This window comes from Cetorhinus maximus, chromosome 6 (assembly GCF_964194155.1).
Source record: "Cetorhinus maximus chromosome 6, sCetMax3.hap1.1, whole genome shotgun sequence".
In the NCBI taxonomy this organism is placed as follows: domain Eukaryota; kingdom Metazoa; phylum Chordata; class Chondrichthyes; order Lamniformes; family Cetorhinidae; genus Cetorhinus; species Cetorhinus maximus.
Genome location: NC_135884.1, coordinates 107,637,807 through 107,659,556, shown reverse-complemented (window position 1 = coordinate 107,659,556; position 21,750 = coordinate 107,637,807). Strand labels below are relative to the sequence as shown.

Genomic DNA, 21,750 nt, shown 5'->3' with positions numbered 1-21,750 from the left:
AGAGAGCAGTTAAGAGTCAAGATCTGGACTCACACATAGGCTAGACTGGAGGACAATAATCTGGTTATTTCATGATTATTATCGAGCGTGGAAAAATGCTTTTCACTCTTATAAACAGATAATGATTAATCCCAAGATTTAAAATTGCTTAATTATATCAAACATATTGGATATTTAGGTAACTTTTGATCTTCCCACTTTACTAGTCTTACTAGTCTTAGTTGTATATTACCTGGCTCTGGCTTTTGAAATTGAAGGATTCTCTCCCCATGTTTGCCCCACTGTTATCGTCCACATTCCTTCTCAATTTCCACTACAGAGACGTGAGCACTAAATCTAGATTGTCACTCTAGTGCAGAACTGAGGGAAAGTTGCACAGTCCAAAGTGCTGACTTTCAAATGAGACATGAAACTGAGGCCCCAGAGGACAGAGTTAAGTGATTTCATGGCACTTGTTCTGAGAACAGCAGCAGAGTTCTCCCATTTCCTGGTCAAAACATATCCCACAGCCACCATCACTAAGACAGATTATCTGGCCATTATCATAGTGCTGTTTGTGGGACCTTGTTGCACGTCAATTGGCTGCTGTATTTTCTACATTGCATCAGTGCTTAAGCTTCAAAAGTATTTCATTGGCTGTAAAGCTCTTTTGGGCAGCCTGAGGTTGTGAAAGGCACTATATAAAGGCAAGTCTTTCTTCAGTTGACAAGGTGAATGATTTGGTTTGTAGACTTCTATATGATTTCTGTGTTGCAGATGCCCTTCAACTACTTCTCTGAAATGGAAATAATTCTGCTCATCTGAGTTGGACTGCTCAAATAGCTGCTGGCTGAGAATGAGTGAATTCATCCAATGAAAGGGACTGAGTTTGAATTAATCACAAATGAGATTCAAATATAATTGTGTGAACTAAATTTCAGGATGACATCACCAAGGTTACCATATGGCATCACAAAAAGGTTTTGTTCATTTACTAAATTTAAGTAGACTCCATTCCACATGATTCATTTATTAACATCCTGTTTTTTGGCTTTGGTAAACAGTGAATAATCATGAAAATGAATATGATTTAAACTGCCTATTTGTAGCACCTTTCAGGCACATGCAAAATACTTACTGCATAACAACTAATTAACATTGAATCAGAAGCTACAGATGTTAATTTTATTCAGGCTGGGATTTTATTATAAACAAGCAGTGACATTTTTTAAAAACCTAACATCAGCAAAAACAGAAGTTTCTTTTAAATGAATATCGATTTTAAACTAAGCCAACAGGAATAAATTGTAGAACTTATTTCAAAAGCAGGGGATTTAACTGCTTGAGAATGTTTTTACTTCAAAACTGGGAAAATAATTACTCTCAATGATTCGTTGACCATTGTGGGTTTTATTGACTACTATATTGTGCTAGAGAAACTGAATTCTGGCAGCTTTATCAGACGTAATACTGCAAGTTTTTATTAAACACTAAACTAAACAAATTATAAAAACAACTATTCTAAACTACTGTTACCATATACAATTATTGATCCGGATTTTACGGTGATATATGGTGAAACTACAGGCAGAATTTTATGTTCCTGGTTGGGGGCCCGTAAAATTGTTCAGATAGCCTTCCCACCGAGCTCCTGCCCGCACCGACCTCACCACAGTTTTACGGTGGGGCGGGTGAGGCCTAGGCTGGCACGCCTACCCTTGCCCCAGTTGAAGCCCTTATTGGCCACTTAATGATCACTTAAGGGCTGTTTCCTGCCTCGCCTCAATTTTGAGGCTGGTAGGAGGGGTTCCAGGGGCAGGGGGGAAACCTGGAAAGTGATCCTGCTCAGGGCTTGAGTGGGAAGGGGAATAAGGCCTCCATCATTGGCTTCCTTGCAACATTTGGCACCACCCCACAAAGTCTGCTCCGTGGGTGTTCCCTCTTTCTTGGTCTCTCCAGCAACACCCCCAACTACTCTTCTTCCCAGCCCCTCGGGCCTCACCTCCCCTCCCTGAGACCCCAATACTTACCTGGTCAAGGACTCTGGGGACTTTTTGTAGACTCTGGGGACTTCTTATAGTCAGAGTTCTGTTCACTGTCGCTGGGACTAGAGAAATAGCTGGCAGCTCTCTGAGGCGGGACTTGTTCCTGACTGAGGGGCAGAAGTCCCACCTCTAGACAAGCAACGCTCGTTGGAGCACTAAATAGCTGCTGGACAGCCAGTATCAGCAAGGATGTGTTCTCCACCAATTCTTCAGGTGTCGGTATGGGAAACCTTGCCATTCTGAAAATCTTAGCCCATCACTCTACAGATGTGCAGTTAAATGCAGAAGTCCAGAAGTTGCTGTCAGTGATCCTATATTTCTCCATAGTAAGCGCTGTTAATGAGAACTTTTACGCCATTAGTCTCACTGTTGAATCAGGTGTAGCTGGGTTTTTAACAGTATACTAAGTTCATTATTACTGCTAAAAAGCCTTTCTGGCCCTGAAAAACTATATTATATTTATGGAATGTCAATTTGCTCCATTATTTTCAAAATTATATGGAATTTTAAATGCTATTTTTTAAGTTTATGATATTTCAATTTCTACTTTAATCCCATGGGTATGACCCTGCTGTTTGTTTTGTTCTCTGATATTAAAAAAGTTAAGGATTAATCAATACATTTTACTGTTTGGTTTGCTGTCTGTGAGAATAACTCCTGTAATTGGCTACTTATCCTACTGACGACATGACTGTTGCTGGACACCTTTGCTTGGTGCTCAACTCATATTGAGAAAGGGGAAATCCACTCCATAGAAATTGCTAGATCTTTTTGGGTAGCTTTTTTAAAAGGTCAGTGGTGAGCTACATCACTTTGCTGATGACCACAAAGTCCGGCCATTGTCTTACAACCTGCAATTAGAAAATAAAACAAAAACAGAAATACCTGGAAAAACTCAGCAGGTCTGGCAGCATCGACGGAGTGGAGCACAGTTGACGTTTTGAGTCCTCATGACCCTTCAACAGAACAGTTCAACTGTCTCAAGAGCTGAAAAAGAGCACAACTTTTTTTTTACCTCTGTCCTGTTGCCTGGTGCTCTCTGAGATGCAGAAGAGACTCCTCATATTCTTTATCCTTCTTCCTAATCTGTTCTCTCAGTATCTCAACAGTTTGCTCCATCTCTTCCATCTGCATCTTCTGGGACTCAATGCAATTCTCCCTAAAGATCATATCAGAAAACATTAATTAATGTGCATGACAACTGATTCTGATGAAACACATTATGATTATGCTGCAGATGACTTAATATTTTCAAAACAAAATTAAATTAGCCAAGTATGTTATTCAGAAGTTAACAAATTAGTAGGATGAAAAATGGTATAAAAGGCATTGAAATCAATGGCAGTAATATTGGGGGCCATGTCTCTGACATATCAGTCAGTCATTAGAATGCTTATATCTCCTAACTATCAACAATACAGCTGATAATCAGGATAATTGGAGGTCTTCTATTTTCTTTCAAAATGCAACATTTTTAAAGAATTCAAATTAGGATGAAGCAAAAAAACTCTATTTGTCTATCTGTCTCTTTTTGCCTGTCCCTCTCTCTTCCTTTTCCACTCCATTTCACCAATGTTAGTAATGGAGTCAACAAATCAAAAGGGTTAATTGGAAGATATTTGATTTCAAAACTGAATTGATCCTTTTAAATAAAACCAATTAGGATTAATTAAGATAAAAGCAAAATACTGCTGATGCTGGAAATCTGAAACAAAAACAGAAAATGCTCGGGGCAAAAATATCCAGTTAATGCCCAAGCATTTGCCAGAACCTGAAGTCATCAAGAAAAATCCTTAATTTTTTCAAAACCTTGTTTTGGATACCAGAAATGTTAGTTGCCAAGGGCAAAAATAGCTAACTCTTTTTCAGGAAGCATTGAATGATTCCATTGGATTATCATCAACTTTGGTGAAAGTTGACAAAGGAAAACTTAATGGTAAATTTGGACATTGTAATGAATATATAAATATGGCCAAAAATATGACAACAGGAAGTAAATGTGCAAGCACAAGATTATTTATTATATAAATACAAGCAAATTTAATAAACACCAAATTACTTTAGTATTTCACCATAATATTACAAAGTGTGTGACTTTATTTGATAAGTTCTGGAACTGGCTCATTATGTTACCTTATAGAACACATAGTAGACCAATTGATTAAGTAACGGTGGATAAGCAAGTGTCCTAACTGGTTCCAATCCAAATCTTAGACCGCTATGTTATAAAAATTTCAAATATAATGATTTGTAAGAATTATGCCTTGAGTTTACTCAGCCAAAACAGAATTAAGTATTTCTTAAGTTCATAGGTCGATTGTTTGGCAAAGTAAAAAATGGATGTTAAGGAAAACAATTTGAAATCTACTTCTGATTCCATGTACCTCAATGTTAAGCAGAATAAGAGATAATTATGATTCACATATACAAAAATAATAATGAAAAGTAAGGGGTATGAGAAAAAAGGTACCCTGTAATGGCAGCAAATAAAGCAGGAGGAACAGAAAGCAACTGGGGATGCATAAAGTAGAGGAGCAATGTCATGAATCTTCAGTAGAGTCAGAAGAATGGTGAAATACTCTTTCTGGACAACCTGGACAACAGTGGAGAGACATAGTATAGTAAGAGAGTCTTACAGATTTCGCACTTCAGCCCTGGCATCTTCAAGCAAGCTATGTCCATATCTGGGAAGCAAAGGTTGGGTAGACCTTGTTGTCAACTCTGGATCTTGAACTCTGATACCTAAAAAAAATCATACATAAGATTAAAATGATATCAACAAAATAAGCAAAACATAGGTTTAGTTATGGGAGGTTTTGTATCATATTGTTTCCATCAATCACAAACTGATAGTATGGCTAACAAAAAAGTGTTTAATTTGGGATGAATTGCTAGGTTTTACAGGGTAAAAGTATTGGAACTGGTCTGAAAATATTTAGTGCCAGATGAAAGGCAATGATTTTTGCAAAAAAAAAGTTACTTGTATTACCTTGTCACTTTTTGGAATTTTTGATAACTTTTCCACATATTTGCAAAGTAGTCACATTGAAATGTACAATTTTAAAGCAAAGTGTATTTACATAAGTTTTAAAAAGCACGAGGGTGAAAGGTGATTAAAATGCTGTTGGACTAAGTATTGAAATTGTTTCTTCAAAGTCCTTGGTGATTTGCACTGCACACCAGCGGATCCAGCATCAAGCTGATTGAATTACCAACAATGAGAAGCAAGGAAAAAGCTGCAAAACCAAGATTGTGTGGTAGCAATGAAGCAGAATTCAGAAATAGGGTGGGAACCAGGAGTGTTGCGAAAATCTGATTCCATTATTCATGTGGTTTAGAGGCATAACTTTTAGTTTTAGGAATTAAAATGTTACATGTAAGGTAAATGGAAATACTTGGTTGAGAAACTGGTTAACAGACCTGGGGTTATTACAGTTCAAAAGGTAACCAATTATGTTCTTAAGTTAATAAAAACATAAGAAATAGGAACAGGAGTAGGCTATTCAGTCTTTCAAGCCTGCTCCACCATTCGATGAGATCATGGCCAATCTTCTGCTTCAACACCATTTTCCTGCACTATCCCCATATTCCTTGATGTTTTTAATATGCAGAAATCTATCGATCTCAGTCTTGAACATACTAATGGCTGAGCCTCCACAGCCCTTTAGGGCAAAGGATTCCAAAGATTCACCACCCTCTGAGAGAAGAAATTCCTCCTCATTCTGGGACTGTGCCCTTTGGTCCGAGACCCCCCCAACAACAGCCAGGGGAAACATCCTTCCTGCATTTTCAACTCCATTCTAAACTCCAGAGAATAAAGGTCCAGTCGTTTTAATCTTTCCACATAGGACAATCCCTCCATCCCAGGAATTAGTTTCGAGGTACCCTTCTGGTCACAGCCTGCCAACCTGAGAATGACCCATTTATTCCTACTGTTTTCTGTCCATTAACCAATTCTCAATTCATGCCAGTATATTACCCCTAATCCCATGTGCTCTAATTTTGTTGTTAACCTCCTGTGTGGGAGCTTATCAAAAGCCTTCTGAAAAATGCAAATACGCCACATCCACTGGTCCTCCCTTAACTCTTCTGCTACTTACATCCTCAAAAAACTTTGTCAAACATGATTTCCTTTTCATAAATTAATGTTAATTCTGCCCAATCCTACCCTTATTTTCTAAGTGTCCAGTTATTACATCTTTTATAAAAGATTCTAGCAGTTTTCCTCCTACTGATGTCACGCTAACAGGTCTGTACTTTCCCATTTTCTCTCTCTCCCTCCTTTCATAAATAGTGGGATTACATTCGCTACCTTCCGATCTACAGAAACTGTCCCAGAATCTATAGAATTTTGGAAGATGACCACCAACGCTTCCATTATCTCTACAGCCACCTCCTTCAACTCTCTGGGATCAGCCACCTCCTTCAGCCCTCTGGGATCAATATCATCAGGTCCAGGGGATTTATCAACACCTATTAATTTCTACGGTACTACATTTTTACTAATATAACTTTCTTTCAGTTCCTCAATTCTCACCCATGTCTTGGTTCTCCAGCATTCCTGGAAGGCTTTTTGTACCATCTTCTGTGAAGACAGACACAAAGGCTGGATTTTCCAGCCTTGCCCACTGCTGGGACCTTTCAGTCGTACTGAGAGACAATGGGTTTCTTGGTAGCCCGCCGCAAGACCTCCAGCAGGTCCCACCAGAAAATCCCAGCCGACGTATTTGTTTAGTTTCTCTGCTATTTCCTTATTCTCTGGGATGGGCAATAAAAACGCTGGCCTAGCCAGCTACACTCACGTCCCGTGAAAGAATAAAAAAATTCATCTGTCTTTGCTTGTAATGGGCCCACATTTGTCTTTGCTAATCTTTTCCTTTTTACAAAACCATAGAAGCTTTTAGAGTCTGTTTTTATGTTCCTTGCTAGTTTAATTTTTTTATTCTATTTTCTCTTTATCAATTTCTTGGTCCTCCTTTGCTGCATTCTAAAGTGGTCGCAATCCTCAGGCTTACTACTTGCATTGGCAACTTTACAAACCTCTTCCTTTGATTTAATACAATTTTAGCTTCTCTTGTTAGATCACCTTTCCTGATGGATTTTTGTGCCTCAAAGGAATGTAAATTTGTTGTAAACCATGTATCAATTCTTTAAATGACAGAAATTGCCTGCCTACCACCATACCTTTTAATGAACTTCCCCATTCTACCATAGCCAATTTGCCCTGATTCCTTCATAGTTTTCTTTGTTTAGATTTAAGACCCTAGCTTCTGATTGAACTATATCATTTTCAAACTTTATGTAAAATTCTATCATATTATGGTCACTCTTTCCTAAAGGTTCCTTTACAGCAAGATTAATTATCCCCTTTTCATTGCACAATGCTAGATCTAAGATAGCTTGTTCGCTAGTTGATTCCTCAAGATACTATTCTAGGAAACTGTCTCATACACATTTGGAGAATTTAGTCCTCCACAGCATTAGTGCTAATTAGTATATAATTACCCAGTATATAAAGAGATTGAAGTCCCCCATCATTACTGTATTACTCATGTTACACGTACCTCTAATTTCCTAATTTATACTGTGATCTATATTACCATTGTGTTTGGTGGCCTATAAACACTCCCACTAATGTTTTTTGCCTCTTGCTGTTTCTTAGTTCCACCCAAACTGATTCTATGTCTTGATCTTTAGAACTAAGGTCATCTCTCACTACAGTACTAACGCCCTCTTTAATTAACAGAGCTAATAAAGTCAGGGTTGGAAGTGAGAAAACTTAAATAATAGAGCTTTGAACTTTTGTTAGGGAAAGGAGGCCTACAGTTACTTCAATAACGAATTTAGATTATATGTGTCGTTCCAAGATCAAAATAGCTAAAAGCACCTTTGTAAACAAGGGGATTTCTTGATGGAACCAGCAAGCCTGGAAAAAAAGTGTTGCTAACTCCATTAGAGATATAAATTAGCCATGTGTTTATAGAATCAAGTGGGTTGTTTTGAAAGTAAAAGGCTATTAGTTTAAATTTCTGTTTGAAACATCCTAGGTATTCCAAGTTGCCATGGAGATAGGTTGCAGGGAACTTCTCTTTTGTGTGGGGTTTATCTGTGTATGCTTTGTCAGAGGCAAGCTGTTCATCTTGGAGAAGTCAAAAGGGTTTGGGCTTGGAGCTGGAATCAACCAAGTTGGTGGGTGCATGAACTTGAAGGACAGAAGGTAAAGGATAAAAATTTTCCAATGGTCCAGGAGAATAGTTGTTTAAGTCATTGAGCAGGAATTGCAAATGAAGTTTAGGTTTGAGCTGAAAAATCCCAGACCTTACAAGGCAGCTGTGAAAAGGTTTGGAGTTGGTCACAAGAAAACGGATAACTTTCAAGAAACTGATAAATGGCCAGAGACTTTCTAGGGGAGTCATAGTGGAAGCAGGAAGGATGAGTTGAAGATTTTAGTTTATTGTATATTTGGTTGTGTTTTATTCTTCTTTCTGGTGTAAAATATAAGACAGTCTTTAATTATTTGTGTTTGCTTTACTTGATTCTTGTAGAATAAAATTCATTTGTTTTAAATTGTGGAATCTTGCGGTTGCATTCTTTCAGTAAATAACAGGGATTTCAAATTTATCTTTTAAGCATTAACCATCTCTACGGGGATCGTAACAACAGGAACAGATCAGAGTTAGCTCAGCGTAACGTGAAAAATTCCCAGCAGAGAAGCAGAAAACTTAGGATGCAGAAGCAGACAAAGTACTAAACTCAAGAAGACCCTAGAGAGAATATAGTCTTGATCAAAAGTGGCAGCGATGGTGCAGCTCACTATAAGGTCCAGAAGCCAGCAGAGAAATGGACTATGGCCCAGAAAATAGTGAAATTTTATCTTGGACCCACACAGCAGAAAAATAAAGCTGGGAAACCAGAAGTGTATTGAAGTGTAGTCAGAAGTTCAGCAGTTAACAACAGTAGGTGGTGATGGGTTGTAGGCTAGAAAAGGTTTTAAAACTTAAAATAAGCAGTAGAGCAGACTATCAGCAATCGAGTCTTACTGTGAAAAGCAGTACAATCCTGCTGCAATAAGAGTCTAATTGTCCAAAAAGTTAGATTTGAACAGAGCTCCAGTCATTGAACAGAGCACAGTGAAAACAAAGAACAAAGTCGGGAACGGACAGTGTTTTCGACAAACATAACTTTAAGCTTATAGTTTGAACTTGTACTTCTGGCTAAAATGCACCCATGATTCTGGCAAGGAAGAAAGAAAATTGGGGGAAATGGGTAAAGGATGATTTAGGATAATGTTTCAAGGTAGAGGTTAACAAAGCAACTGTCAGCCCTGGAGCCATCGTGAATAACAAATCACTAGTTATTTTATCTGAAAAGAGACATACTGCCAAAGCTTCTATCTTACACTCATCAGGATAAACGCAAGAATGCCAAGTTTCAAACAATCACAAAAATTTGTACTATAGACGAAAAATGGTGCTGACTAGTTGGCAAGTTGACTCTGACGTTGCCATGGAAAAAGCAAGATTCCCCAAGCTCCTTGGTAATTCGAAAAAGAAACAGGGCTTGAACATATTCCTGCTGAGAGAGAGAAACAGAGTGAATGTTTCGAGCCCAACGTGACTCTTCTTAATATTGGACTCGAAATGTTAACTCTGCTTCTCTGTCCACAGATACTGCCAGGCCTGCTGTTTTTCCAGCACCTTGTTTTTTTTTTTGATTTCCAGCATCTGTAGTATTTTACTTTTATTTTACTGAATATGTTTCTTCTGTTTGTTGAGAACAGGTCCCTGTGTATAAATGTATGTTGCTTCTAGCAAGCGCAAATGAGCTACATTACAAGCTCGACTGATTATCTTAAGTTGTTTGTTAGTTTAGCTATTAGCGTACCCAGGATTGTTCAGCAAGTGCTGTCCAATTGTGGAATTACATCTAACAGGAGGTGTTTTGTTTTGGGTTTTGCAAACACAAATTTAAGATAATCAGTCGAGCTTGTAATGTGGCTCACTTATGTTTGTTAGTAGTGACATACGTTTATGTGCAGGGCATAATCTCAGAGGGTGGTCAATCTGTGGAATTCTTTATCGCAGAGGGCTATAGAGGCTGGGTCGTTAAGTATATTCAAGACTGAGATAGACAGATTTTTAATCAGTAAGGAAATCAAGGGTTATGAGGAAAAGGCAGGAAAGTAGAGTTGAGGGTTATCTGATCAGCCATGATTTCATTGAATGGTGGATCAGACTCAATGGGCCAAATGGCCTACTTTTGCTCCTACGTCATATGGTCTAACTGTGAGGTGCAGGCTAATTCACAGGGCTATGGGGGAAGAGCAAGGTTTTATGACCAAGTCCGTAGATCTTTCAAAGAGGTGGCACAGGCCAATGAGCTCCTTCTCTGCTATATGATTCTATAGTAATGAGGGCTTCTTGACCATAAGGTCCATTCAGAAATGAGGTTGGGTGGTCTCAATGTAGGTCCTAATTACATGGGATTTCAGGATTAAACTGTCAATATCACTCAGAATGGCTGGGATACTAAATGGAAAAATTTATACTTGTGCAGCACTCTGAGGGTAGGGTAGGGTACACATGAGACATATTCAGTACCAAATTATATTATTCCTGCTCATGGTATTATAGATATCAACCTGAGGAGGTTGTTTTTAAACTCCCCAACACCCACTCCTGCCAGGACTTACCCATTTATTTCCTGTCCCGATCAGACTGAATGCAATTTTAAATTGCAGGTGTCAAGGACACCCAGCTAAGTTGGCGGGACCCTCCTTAAATATACAGATTGGGCTCCAATTATGTCATTAGCCTTGCTGCATTTGCAGCTGGGAGTTAAAATCAAGCCCCAGGGTACCTGAAATAGGAAAATTTCCACTAAAAATAAACCAGTTTTCTTTCAACATGTTTTTTAAAAAATAAAGTGCTAATTTTTGACTCTACAATCTTAGTATCCTGCTGGTTTACCCATGTAAACCCGATTTCTTTATTTTTCACCCTAAGCTTTTGACCTTGATGCTTGTGGGATGCTACTGGCCCTCAGGCAACATTAACATGCATTTTACTTCCTGCCCAATTGATACAATATGCCACAGTTAGTCCACCACTACTCAGTTGATTTGGCATGTTAACAGTTGACTACAGTTCCATCTCGAGTCAGTACTAAAAAGGTACTTGTGTCATACAATATAATTATTGAATTTATCTATCTACTCTAATTACCGAAATTTAATGTTTGTATTCTGTAAATTTATATTAGGGTTTAAACCTACTTTCAATTCGCTGGCATAAATGAAAGTGTTCACAATAGATGATAATTCTATAGAAGGGACTGCTAAAACTACCCTCTGCACATCTGGAAATATTTAAATAAAACTATGTTACCTAAACAATTGTGAAAGTAAAGTTTATTTTTTCATTGTGATCTAAGAGATAAAAGCTAAGTGCGGCAAGATTAACATCAACTTGTGATGAAACTCATGAGCAATACAGAAATTTTCCTGTACATGCCACTGTTTCTGTTGATTACAGCACTTCATGTCTCCACTTTATGATTAAATAAACAGATTTTCCATTTGGAGAAACTGCCAGGTTTTTCTAGGTGTACCGCCTGTATTTGAAAGCCTTTCAGAATTTATTTGTCAAATGTTCCTAATAAAGTTAGAAAAATCAGAATTCTTACACGTAGCTATGCTATAGTAATTAGATTCTGAATGAATGTTACTGATCACTTATGTTTCAATAATAGGTTGGTTTGGATTCAATCAGATATTGACTTCATAATAAAGCATTGTTCATTGAGTTTAATAGTCTGTCACAATGCTAATTGCCTATTACCAGTTACGTGCTCAGTTTTGATATTATTCTGTACATTAATTGTCAAGAGTTTGGTGTGGCAGTCCTCTTGGCCTCTGCTGCCAATTTTCTTACACTACCAGATCACAAAATATTTCAGGCGACACAGAGAGGAGTGTCTAACATTTTTTTTCTGTATCCTTCCTCGATTTTATAGGTTCCTATTATAATTTCTTCATGGCAATCCTTTAGCCCATTAACAATGCATCTGAATATCCAGTAGTAGACAAAGGCCTGAAATTTTCAGGCGGCGGGTGGGCTCAGCGGGAACGGGCGGTCGCGGAGCCATTTTACGCGGGCAGGCTAATTAAGGCCTGCTCTGTATAAGACGCAAGCCGTAGTGCCCAGCGCTAGGAGGGAGAGTCGGGGCCAGCGCTCTTTTGTGCATGCGCGTGAAAGAGCGCTTCAATCTCCTTGAGGCAGTTCCGTGCCTCATGAGTCCGTGTCACATGAGATGGGACATGTTTTTAGGTCTCGGAAATTTTTTTTATTTAATAAAAGTTTTAGGAAACCTCATCCCGCTCGTGGATGAGGTTTCCTAAAAAATGTAAAGGCCACTTGGCCTTTTTGCCTGCCTGCCAACATTAAGGTTGGACGGGCAGCATTAATAATTACATCAATTACTTCCTCAATGGCCTTAATAGGTCGTTTACATATCGACGGGTGCACAGCCGACTTCAACGCGCGCCCGCTGAACAAAATATCGCGGGACTGTGCGATGACGTCGGGACGCATGCCCAATGTCATTGTGCACCATTTTACGCGTCGGCATGTCGGGCCTGCCCCTGCACGCTGACTGAAAAATCCTGCCCAAAGGGTTGAAATGTCATATAGTTAAATATAAAAACAAAAAACTACTGCGGATGCTGGAAATCCAAAACTAAAACAGAATTACCTGGAAAAACTCAGCAGGTCTGGCAGCATCGGTGGAGAAGAAAAGAGACTCTTTTCTTCTCCACCGATGCTGCCAGACCTGCTGAGTTTTTCCAGGTAATTCTGTTTTTGATATAAATTAAAAATGAGGTATTTAACTATGAGACATTGTAGCTTTAGTTAGGCACTGAAAACTGAATTTCCTTTGATGTACAAGATTGAACTTAGACACTATTAGAAAATGTTCCTTTTTGTGCTGTTCCAGGTCAAATGATTAAAATTTTTGGCTGCGAAACGATTAGGAATATATTGTTTGTGCAGTCATGGTACAAATATTGACCCTTCGCTCTTAGACCGTGTTTCTGTAATGTGAGGAATCTGCAAGTGAAAGGTAGAGGATGTGAGTGGTGTGAAACATAAAACATCTTAGCTCCTTGAATGTTCAACAGTATTCATAGCTGAGCTGGTTATGTTTGTACAGGTGAAACAAACAAGCATCAGTTCTTGTTAAAGTAGTATCATTATTGTTCTTACTGTTCAAAGAGAAAAAAGGCTACATTTCAAACACAGTTCTGGTTGAATATTGAAATTAACATTTAGAACCTGAACATCTTAACAATGAATCGTGCTAGAAAAATATGCTAACAAGTGGGTTTCAATTAGCTCTTAACTATACATAAAAAACATGTATCAACTGTGCACTACTGTAAGTTTAATATGTGTGCTGATTAAAAAAATGCATGAATAATATCTTCAGGTAAATGTCATTCAAAGTACTATAGAGTAGGATATAGTCTAAAAACTGAAAAATACATATTTGGGCTTTGTTTATACCTTTTTTAAGATTCTCTTGCATAAAGGCAACTTCATGAACTTTTCGGAGGCCAGTGTTTATACGTGATTGTACATAACTGTACGGTGTGTTTCTACGGCCCTGTACTTGGAGCTGCTGTTTAGCAGCTACCAGTCGATTCCTCAGCCCTTCATTCTGCTTCTCCAGTTCACAAACTCTTTCCTGCAGCTCCTCAATCATTTCTTCCATCTCAATGTCCCTGCCTATCCGCTTGGTGCCGCCATTCTCCATCTCAGACCTCTTCTTGTCATTTACAAGCCTAATTAGCTTGGTAGCCATCCTGACAGAACAGGAAAAGAATATGAAAAGTCAGCGAAACTATTCTGTTGAAAAGGGCATAAACACTACTAAAGACTCTAGTGTGGAACGTGAATAATACATTTCAGGTTTTGAAATAACTATTACTGCCTGTGAAAAGTGCTTTGAAGTTAATCAAAACCATAGAAGAGCAATCTGCCTTATAACACTGACAAATAGCAGTTTCCTAGGGCTTATCATTCTAGCTCGCTGTACAGGCAACACATACTTACTCCATATGCTTGATGAATAACAAATCAAAGGAAGTTATATATGGAGCACACCATAAGTTGCTAAGAATAGTTCCAAGGAGTGGGTGTTGGAGGAATGCAAGGTTTGAAACTCATACCTTAACATTGTGTTTGCCCCCTTTACTGTACCACATACAGTGTCAAGAATTTTAGACTTTAAAACCTCACAAGCATATGATGCTATAAAGTTTAGGTGGTCCTTAATAAAAACCAAGCAATATGGAACACATTATTAATTATAAGTTCCTATCTTTAGCTTTGCTTTGCAACCTTAAATGAAACAATTGAAAAAGTAGATTTGAACAAATAATGACTTTCAGACACAGTTTGATTTTAAATTCAAGACAGGCCATCATGGTTTTCATCTTTTTTTTTTAAATACTCTCAGAATTTACTGTTGGCATTTGATCAACTGTACCTTTGATTCCATCCAGTTTTGATGTGAAATACTAACTGGGAACAAAAGTCTATCAAAGGGCACATGAGGGTGATGTAATAATATAGAGTAACAGAAAACATGCATATCAGTGAATGGAAAACACTTGGCACACAAAGAAAGGAAAGGTGGCTTTGATGAATAGGACAAGTTGCAGATCCCACAAAATTGGTCTCACATCTCTAACACCAAGACTTTGTGCCTGGTTAATAACAAGCCCTGCTTTTTGCACTGGGCTTGTCACATGTATAAAACAATGTATCCGTTTATTTGTTTAAGGTGGGTGATTTGCTATGATGTGGTGTATGTCAAGTGCCGGATTTAAGTGGGAAACAGTGAAACCAAATATATTTATATACATCAGAGGAGATAGAAGGAAAACATATGCTGAATTACCTCCAAACATCAACTAAGTTTGAAACAAAAATAATTAAACACTTCCTCTTTTTTGAGAGATGTTTTTTGTAAGGATAGTTAGGAAGCTTGTAGATGCAAAGAACTTCAGAATAAATGCTTGGGTAATGAAAATTTCAGTTCACAGGATTAGGCAAAATTTATTACACTTTTTATTAGTGTTTAACTCCTTGGACACTCAACATTGTTCACAGCTAATAAATTGCCCTGCAAATAATGTTATTATCAGTAAAGAGGTTAACTAAAGATACAACAGCTTTGTTAAAGTAATGTTATTGTTTGACATTGAGCATGGTTTTCTTTTGCAGCTATTGATTCTCCTGTGGTATTGTTCATAGTATCCCAGAGCATCAAGATGCTTATAGCATGTATAAAATTTCATTAAGGCAGTGGTTTATTGATTGAGTAATATCTTTTCATCGCATTCTTGGATATTTTTGCTTGGATATTTTTCTGATTAACAAATAAAATTTAAAAATCACTATTCTACGAAAATTGCAAATGTGCAGCCTTCATTTTTGTATTTATTTATTTACCTATATATTTCATTTGTATTCCCTCCCATTTTAAGCTGACCGCATACAGCAAGATGGGGCTGAATTTTACCAGCCCCTAGGAGGCAAGGTAAAAGGTGTGTCCGATTGGCTCCTGGACCCTGTCCCGTTGCCGGGGCATGAACTGACAGCGAGACCAGAAGTGGACAGGCTTCCTGCCAAGGAGGTGGGCAGCCAATTTCCATAAATACAAGCTCAGTTAGGGGCCGTTTTATGGTGCTGTTGGCATTTTGGCAAAGGTGGGGCAATCCCCTGTCATGTGAGGAAGCTGCCAGCTAAATGACAGACAGGGAAGGGAGCCCTCGTGGTCCTAGCAATTTTCCTAGTGAGGTTCTCAAATACTTGGCCCTGTATTTTTTTTAAAAGATTTTTTTGCCTACTGCCTCAGTAGTGGCCAATGCTCCTGGAGGTGCTGCTGATCCTCTGATTGGGGCAGCAGCTCTTTGGGGTGGGCTGCTATCAACAGGACTGCTGTTGCCCATAAAATTCAAGGAAAAGTCCCATCACCCTATGTGCGTGCCAGCAACACAAATTTCCTTCAGTTGTTGGATCATCCACCCAATTGGTAAAACTCAGTGTGCAAGATGTGCTACTTGGAGACAGATGCCTGCAGTATTAACTTCTGTGTGGATTCTCCTGTAACCTCCAGTCATTACTTCAGCAAAGGATTGGTGGAAACCTAAAATAGATGGCATAACTGCTGTTTACATTGTTTCTCTATGGCTTCCACTGCTCTTTTACCAAAATTATTGGGGGAGATTGGGGAACCCCAAGCATAATACTGTCCTACAGTGGTTAGGCTATGGAGTTTAGCAGTACTTTTATGGGTATATCCTGCACTTTAGTATTGCACTGGAAATCTGGCAAAACTATACGATGGCCCTGAGCTTCGGTGGTGCCTGTGAAGGGACTTTGGGAACTGGGATGGGCATTCCAGAGATTGACAGTACTGCAGTGGAGTTGCTGAATTTTGGCACATTTGGATCCCTCAGTCTGGAACCACCATGCATTGTGACCCCATACATGCAATACCATGCATTGGTAGGACTGTGAAAGCCAAATCTGAGGTCACTGGAAAATTTATATTGCCTGTCAGCAGAGAGGGGAGGGGCAGGACATACGCCTGGCAAAATTGGGTACAGGGATCCCATGCCTAGCAGCACACGTTTGTTATTTTCTAAAGAATCTCCATTAACATTGAGTTTGGTCATTCCTGATAGGTTCTTGAGCATGTATCTTTCTGTGTCTCTGTCTGACCAATTATGCGTTCCCCACTCACACACATGCACAGCTGTAAGGAAATCTTAATATGCTGATTACTATATGCAAAACACAAGTGGTAATCAGATTAAGAAAGGCATTATATTTGCACTCTATTTCTTTTAATACCCATGCTCTGTGTCTCACATGTGTTACTGATTAACACTTTCTAATTGTCAAACTCCTTTGACAACACCTTCCAAACCTCCGACCTTTACCACCTAGAAGGATAAGGGCAGCTGATGCATGGGAACATCACCACCTGCAAGTTTCCCCTCCAAGCCATTCTGACTTGGATCTACATCACCCTTCCTTCACTGTCGCTGGGTCAAAATCCTGGAATTCCCTTCCTAACAGCACTGTCGGCGTACCACATGGACTGCAGTGGTTCAAGAAGACAGCTCACCACCTTCTCAAGGGAAATTAGGGATAGGCAATAAATTCTGGCCTAGCCAGCGATGCCCACTTCCTGTGGAAAAATTTAAAAACTAGTGCAAATTAGACTCCCTTTATAACTAATTAGAGTTAACATTTTTAAAATAATAAAAGTTGCAATGATGTGATAATTCTTTTTTTTCGTTCATGGGGTGTAGGCTTCACTGGCTAGGCCAGCATTTATTGTCCATCCCTAAATGCACTCTGAACAAGGGTGATTAAGAGTCAATCTCATTGCTGTGGGTCTGGAGTCACATGTAGGCTAGACCAGGTAAGGACGGCAGATTTCCTTCCCTAAAGGACATAAGTGAACCAGATGAGTTTTTACGACAATCGGCAATGGTTTCATGGTCATCATGAGACTTTTAATTCCAGATTTTTATTGAATTCAAATTTCACCATCTGCCAAGGCGGGATTCAAACCCAGGTCCCCAGAGCATTACTCTGGGTCTCTGGAATACTAGTCCAGTGACAATAACACTATACCACCGCAGTTTGCTTCAAAATTCAAATCATTTGCTCTTACTTGGTAAATTAACCCAATCTTTCAAATTATAATGGGGAAAGATCTCTGCCTCTCTCAGCTTAATGAGAACACAAGAATTTAAGAAATAGGAGCAGGAGAAGGCCATTGGCCCCTTGAGCCTGCTGCACCATTCAAGAAGACCCTGGGAAGAATTTTCGGGTCGGCGAGCAGAGGCGGGGCCCGCTCGCTGATACGTAAAATGACGTGCGGTGACGTCGAGCAGGCGTCCCGTCACAGCGCTTCGTTAAGATTTTCAGTTCCAGCTGCGCGTCCGGCAAACCGTCAAAGGCTTATTAAGGCCATTAAGAAAGTAATTAAAGCAGTTAAGAATGCTGCCTGTCCAACCTTAAGGTTGGCGGGCAGGCAAAGAGCCCAGGCAGCCTTCACATTTTTCATGAAACCTCATCCACAGGCGGGATGAGGTTTCATGAAGGGTTTATTAATTAAATTAAAACATTTCAGACATTTAATAAACATGTCCCAGCTCATGTGACACCGTCACATGAGGGGACATGTCTAAATAATTTTTCTTTGTCTTTAATAAAAACGTTCATTCCGAACTTAATCTCCCTGAAGCAGCTCCGTGCCTCAGGGAGATTTTGCGCGCATGCGCATAAGAGCGCAGGCCCCGACTCAGGGAATCCCACTCGCCTGCACAGGGAGCGCTCAGCGCTTCGGGCGTGTGTCACGCTGGGTGGACCTCAATTGGCCCACCCATGTAAAATGGTGGCGCATCCCAATTAGGGGCGCCGATCCAGTTCGCGCCTGTCCCCACCCACCCCGCACAGCCACCCCGACAGGGGGAAATTTCTGCCACATGGCTGATCTGATTGTCGCCTTAACTCCACTTTCCTGCCTGCCTTTCATAACCCATGATTCCCTTGTAGATCAAAAATCTGTCTAACTCAGCCTTGAATATATTCAGTGACCCAGCCTCCACATATCTCTAGTGTAGAGAATTCCAAAGATTCAAGACCCTCAGAAAAGAAATTCCTCCTCATCTCCATCTTAATTGGGAGACCCCTTATTTTGAAACCGTGCCCCAGGTTCTAGATTCTCCGACGAGGGGAAAAATCTTCCCAGCATCTATCCTGTCAAGACCCTTTGAATCTTACATGTTTCAATAAGAGCACCTCTGATTCTTCTAAACTCCAATGAGTATAGGCCCAATCAGCTCAACATTTCTTCCTAAGAGAACCCCCTTCATCCCAGGAATCAACCTAGTGAACTTCTCTGAACTGCCTTCAATGCAAGTCCCTCCATAAGTAAGGAGATCAAAACTGTACACAATACTCTAGGTGTGGTCTCATCAACGCCATGGTACGGTTGTTGCAAGGCTTCCTTACTTTTATTTTCTATCTCCCTTGCAATAAAGGCCAACCTTCCATTTGCCTTCCTAATTACTTGCTTCACCTGCATGTTAACTTTCGTGATTCATGTGCGAGGACAGCTAGATCCCTCTGTACTACAGAATTCTGTAGTCTCGCTTCAATTAAATAATATTCCCCTTTCCTATTCTTCCTACTAAAGTGGACAAGCTCACATTTCCCAGATTAGATTCAATATCACTACCTTGCACTATTGCCTTGTCCTTCCTTGTTAACTTTCTAAATTTCCCCTCATATTAACCAGCTAAAGCCATCTCTACAGCACTAGTTATACGATTCACCAGGGCATTGCTCCCAGCGTGGTTCAAGCGAAGACCATCCCAATGGTGCAGCTCCCTCTTTGCCCAGTGGCCCATGAATCGAAATCCATTTCTTCCTCATCAATCTTTCAGCCATGCATTCAACTCTCTGATCTTATTTACTTTATGCCAATTTGCTTGTGGCTCAGGTAGTAATCCAGAAGCTATTACCTTTGTGGTTCTGGTTTTTAATTTAGCCCCTAATGAGGTTTCTAAAGTTTATACAACATAAAACAGAAGTTAGAACAGGTGTGCATTAAGTAGTTTGTCCTTTTTGTAATTTTATAAAAGCAGATAGGCTATTCTGAATAAACATGTTGAACTCTGTTCTTCTTAAAAACTTAAGCACAAACTGCTGGAAGCCATAAATATTCCAGAAGCTCAACTACTAAATGGTACTAATATATCCTCAGAAGTGGGTGGAATACATATGCTCGAAAGACTTCTTTTGAATTAAGCTAACAATGTAACAGCTCTGGGAAAGTCCAGTTTCTGGGGGAGTTTGAGGCCTTCAAATATTTCTTTAATTAAAAAGGCAACTGTGAATAGCTTTAATCAGATTATTGTGTAATATTTAATTTTATCCAAACCCTTATTTTAGATATTTCTGTTCACACCAAATAATAACTGAGTTCTGTTCAAATGTTTCCCTGTGGTTCTTGCATGCAACATTACTGTCCAGATACAAAAAGATTTCATTTTATTGAATGTGGTCGTCCTGACAACCCCAATGTTCTCACATGAATACTGGTCACTTGGGTAAGGCACTCAGTACTCTTTTGCCCACATCCGGTATACAGTCAATGATTTTATATTCTTTTGAAGGACACTGGAAGTATACCAACTTGGCTATGAGAAGCATATGTTTTAATTGGCAGTTGAAGCCATACAACCTAGAAAGGTTCAAGGTTCAATCCACAGTACGTGCCCAGTTAACTGAGGATTACAAAAGTCTTGCTGCTTCTGGGTTAGGAAGGGGAGAGGAAAAAAAAACAGCCAAGGTTCCTTCTCATTTCCATGCAGTGGTCCTTGCTGACAAATATGCATATGTGGACATTGGGTGAGGAACAGAATAGGTCAGCAATGATCAAATAACCTGTCTGCACATGCTGGGCCCACATGTGAAAAATGGCTATTTGAAAGAGGTTCTGCTCGATTTCTAGCTCTCATAGAAGATAACCCAGCATAGGTTTGTTATTTTCAGAAAAAAAATGGAAAGGAGACACTACAAAGGTTGAAGTTGCAAAAGTAAAGCTTTTAAATGATAAATATCTTCATTTGTCTTCTTGATAATGTAACACATTAGACAATAGTTTTCAAAGATCCTAACAGCAAGACAGATACTTAGCATTTGTTAAATAGCTGATAGGAGAGAAAAGAGTATTTTAATCATTAACAAATGAAATTAACAGGAATTCCAACCTTTTAATTTTATCCTCTTGTTTTCGTGCATGTTGTTTGAGTAAAAGGTTTTCATCGTGTAGCCGAAGAAAGCGATCTTCTAGCTCTTCACGGCAGATGCGAGACATTGCTTGACGAGCTCTAGTGTTCTGTGCACCAGATGATTCTGTGATTAGAAATAAATATTGAGTCACATATTATAATTACATGTTGTACAATAGGGCAGCTGATTACACTCAGTTTCAATATTTCAAAATTAACACAGGTATTCTCTAATTGAGAGATTCCCATGACAGTTTGAGTTCGTTAGTGGTTGTCCCTGACTTCAGTGGTCTGGCTTTGTTTTGGTGATTTATTGTACATTATTCCAGTTAATAGTATGGCATAGGGAAAAGTGCAATAAAATGATCTAGACAGTCAATTATTATAGTATTTATCAAGAGAGGGCTGGACAATTGGGTAATTGCCATCCAGCAACCTACTGAAAAATAAAGACTAATTAATAGTAGATTAATACAGCAATGGCTGACATTTTGTGTTTTAAACTGGTATTGTAAGGTTTCCAAACTAACTCACTGCGTCTGTGCACAGGACATTGTATCTGCAATATTTAAGTTTTAAAGCTAAGAAAAAATATTTCAAAAATATCTTCAGTTTTCCTTTCACACAAGGAAATTAAAAATCAGCAATTCAGCATTGTGCTAAGATGGTGCCACAACATATGGTGCGGCTGTGTTACTTTGTGGTAAGTCACCAGGCAACATCTACATCTAGCAATTCCTTATCAACAGCTGTGTCGTTTATGGATTGGAGTCTGTGAGATTTACTGCAGAGAATGAAAACTGAATAATACAGGCCACCTAGAGCAGACCTTTTCTTGAA

The 21,750-nt window shown here is 39.1% G+C and overlaps 1 protein-coding gene across 8 annotated transcripts in view; it reads right to left on the bottom strand.

Annotated features, from left to right (window-relative positions):
- rpgrip1l (RPGRIP1 like) overlaps positions 1–21,750 on the bottom strand; it is a 300,654-nt gene that overhangs the window by 231,946 nt on the left and 46,958 nt on the right. For 6 of the 8 annotated variants that reach the window (XM_078544267.1, XM_078544272.1, XM_078544269.1 and 3 more), the window contains exons 3-6: positions 20,890–21,034; positions 13,589–13,887; positions 4,661–4,766; positions 3,040–3,183 (exon numbers count right to left, since the gene is read on the bottom strand). In XM_078544267.1, the coding sequence (XP_078400393.1) occupies positions 3,040–3,183; positions 4,661–4,766; positions 13,589–13,887; positions 20,890–21,034 (694 nt within the window). Of the gene's footprint in view, positions 1–3,039; positions 3,184–4,660; positions 4,767–13,588; positions 13,888–20,889; positions 21,035–21,750 lie in introns of those variants that run through there. The other 2 variants (XM_078544273.1, XM_078544275.1) reach the window with 2 other exon arrangements.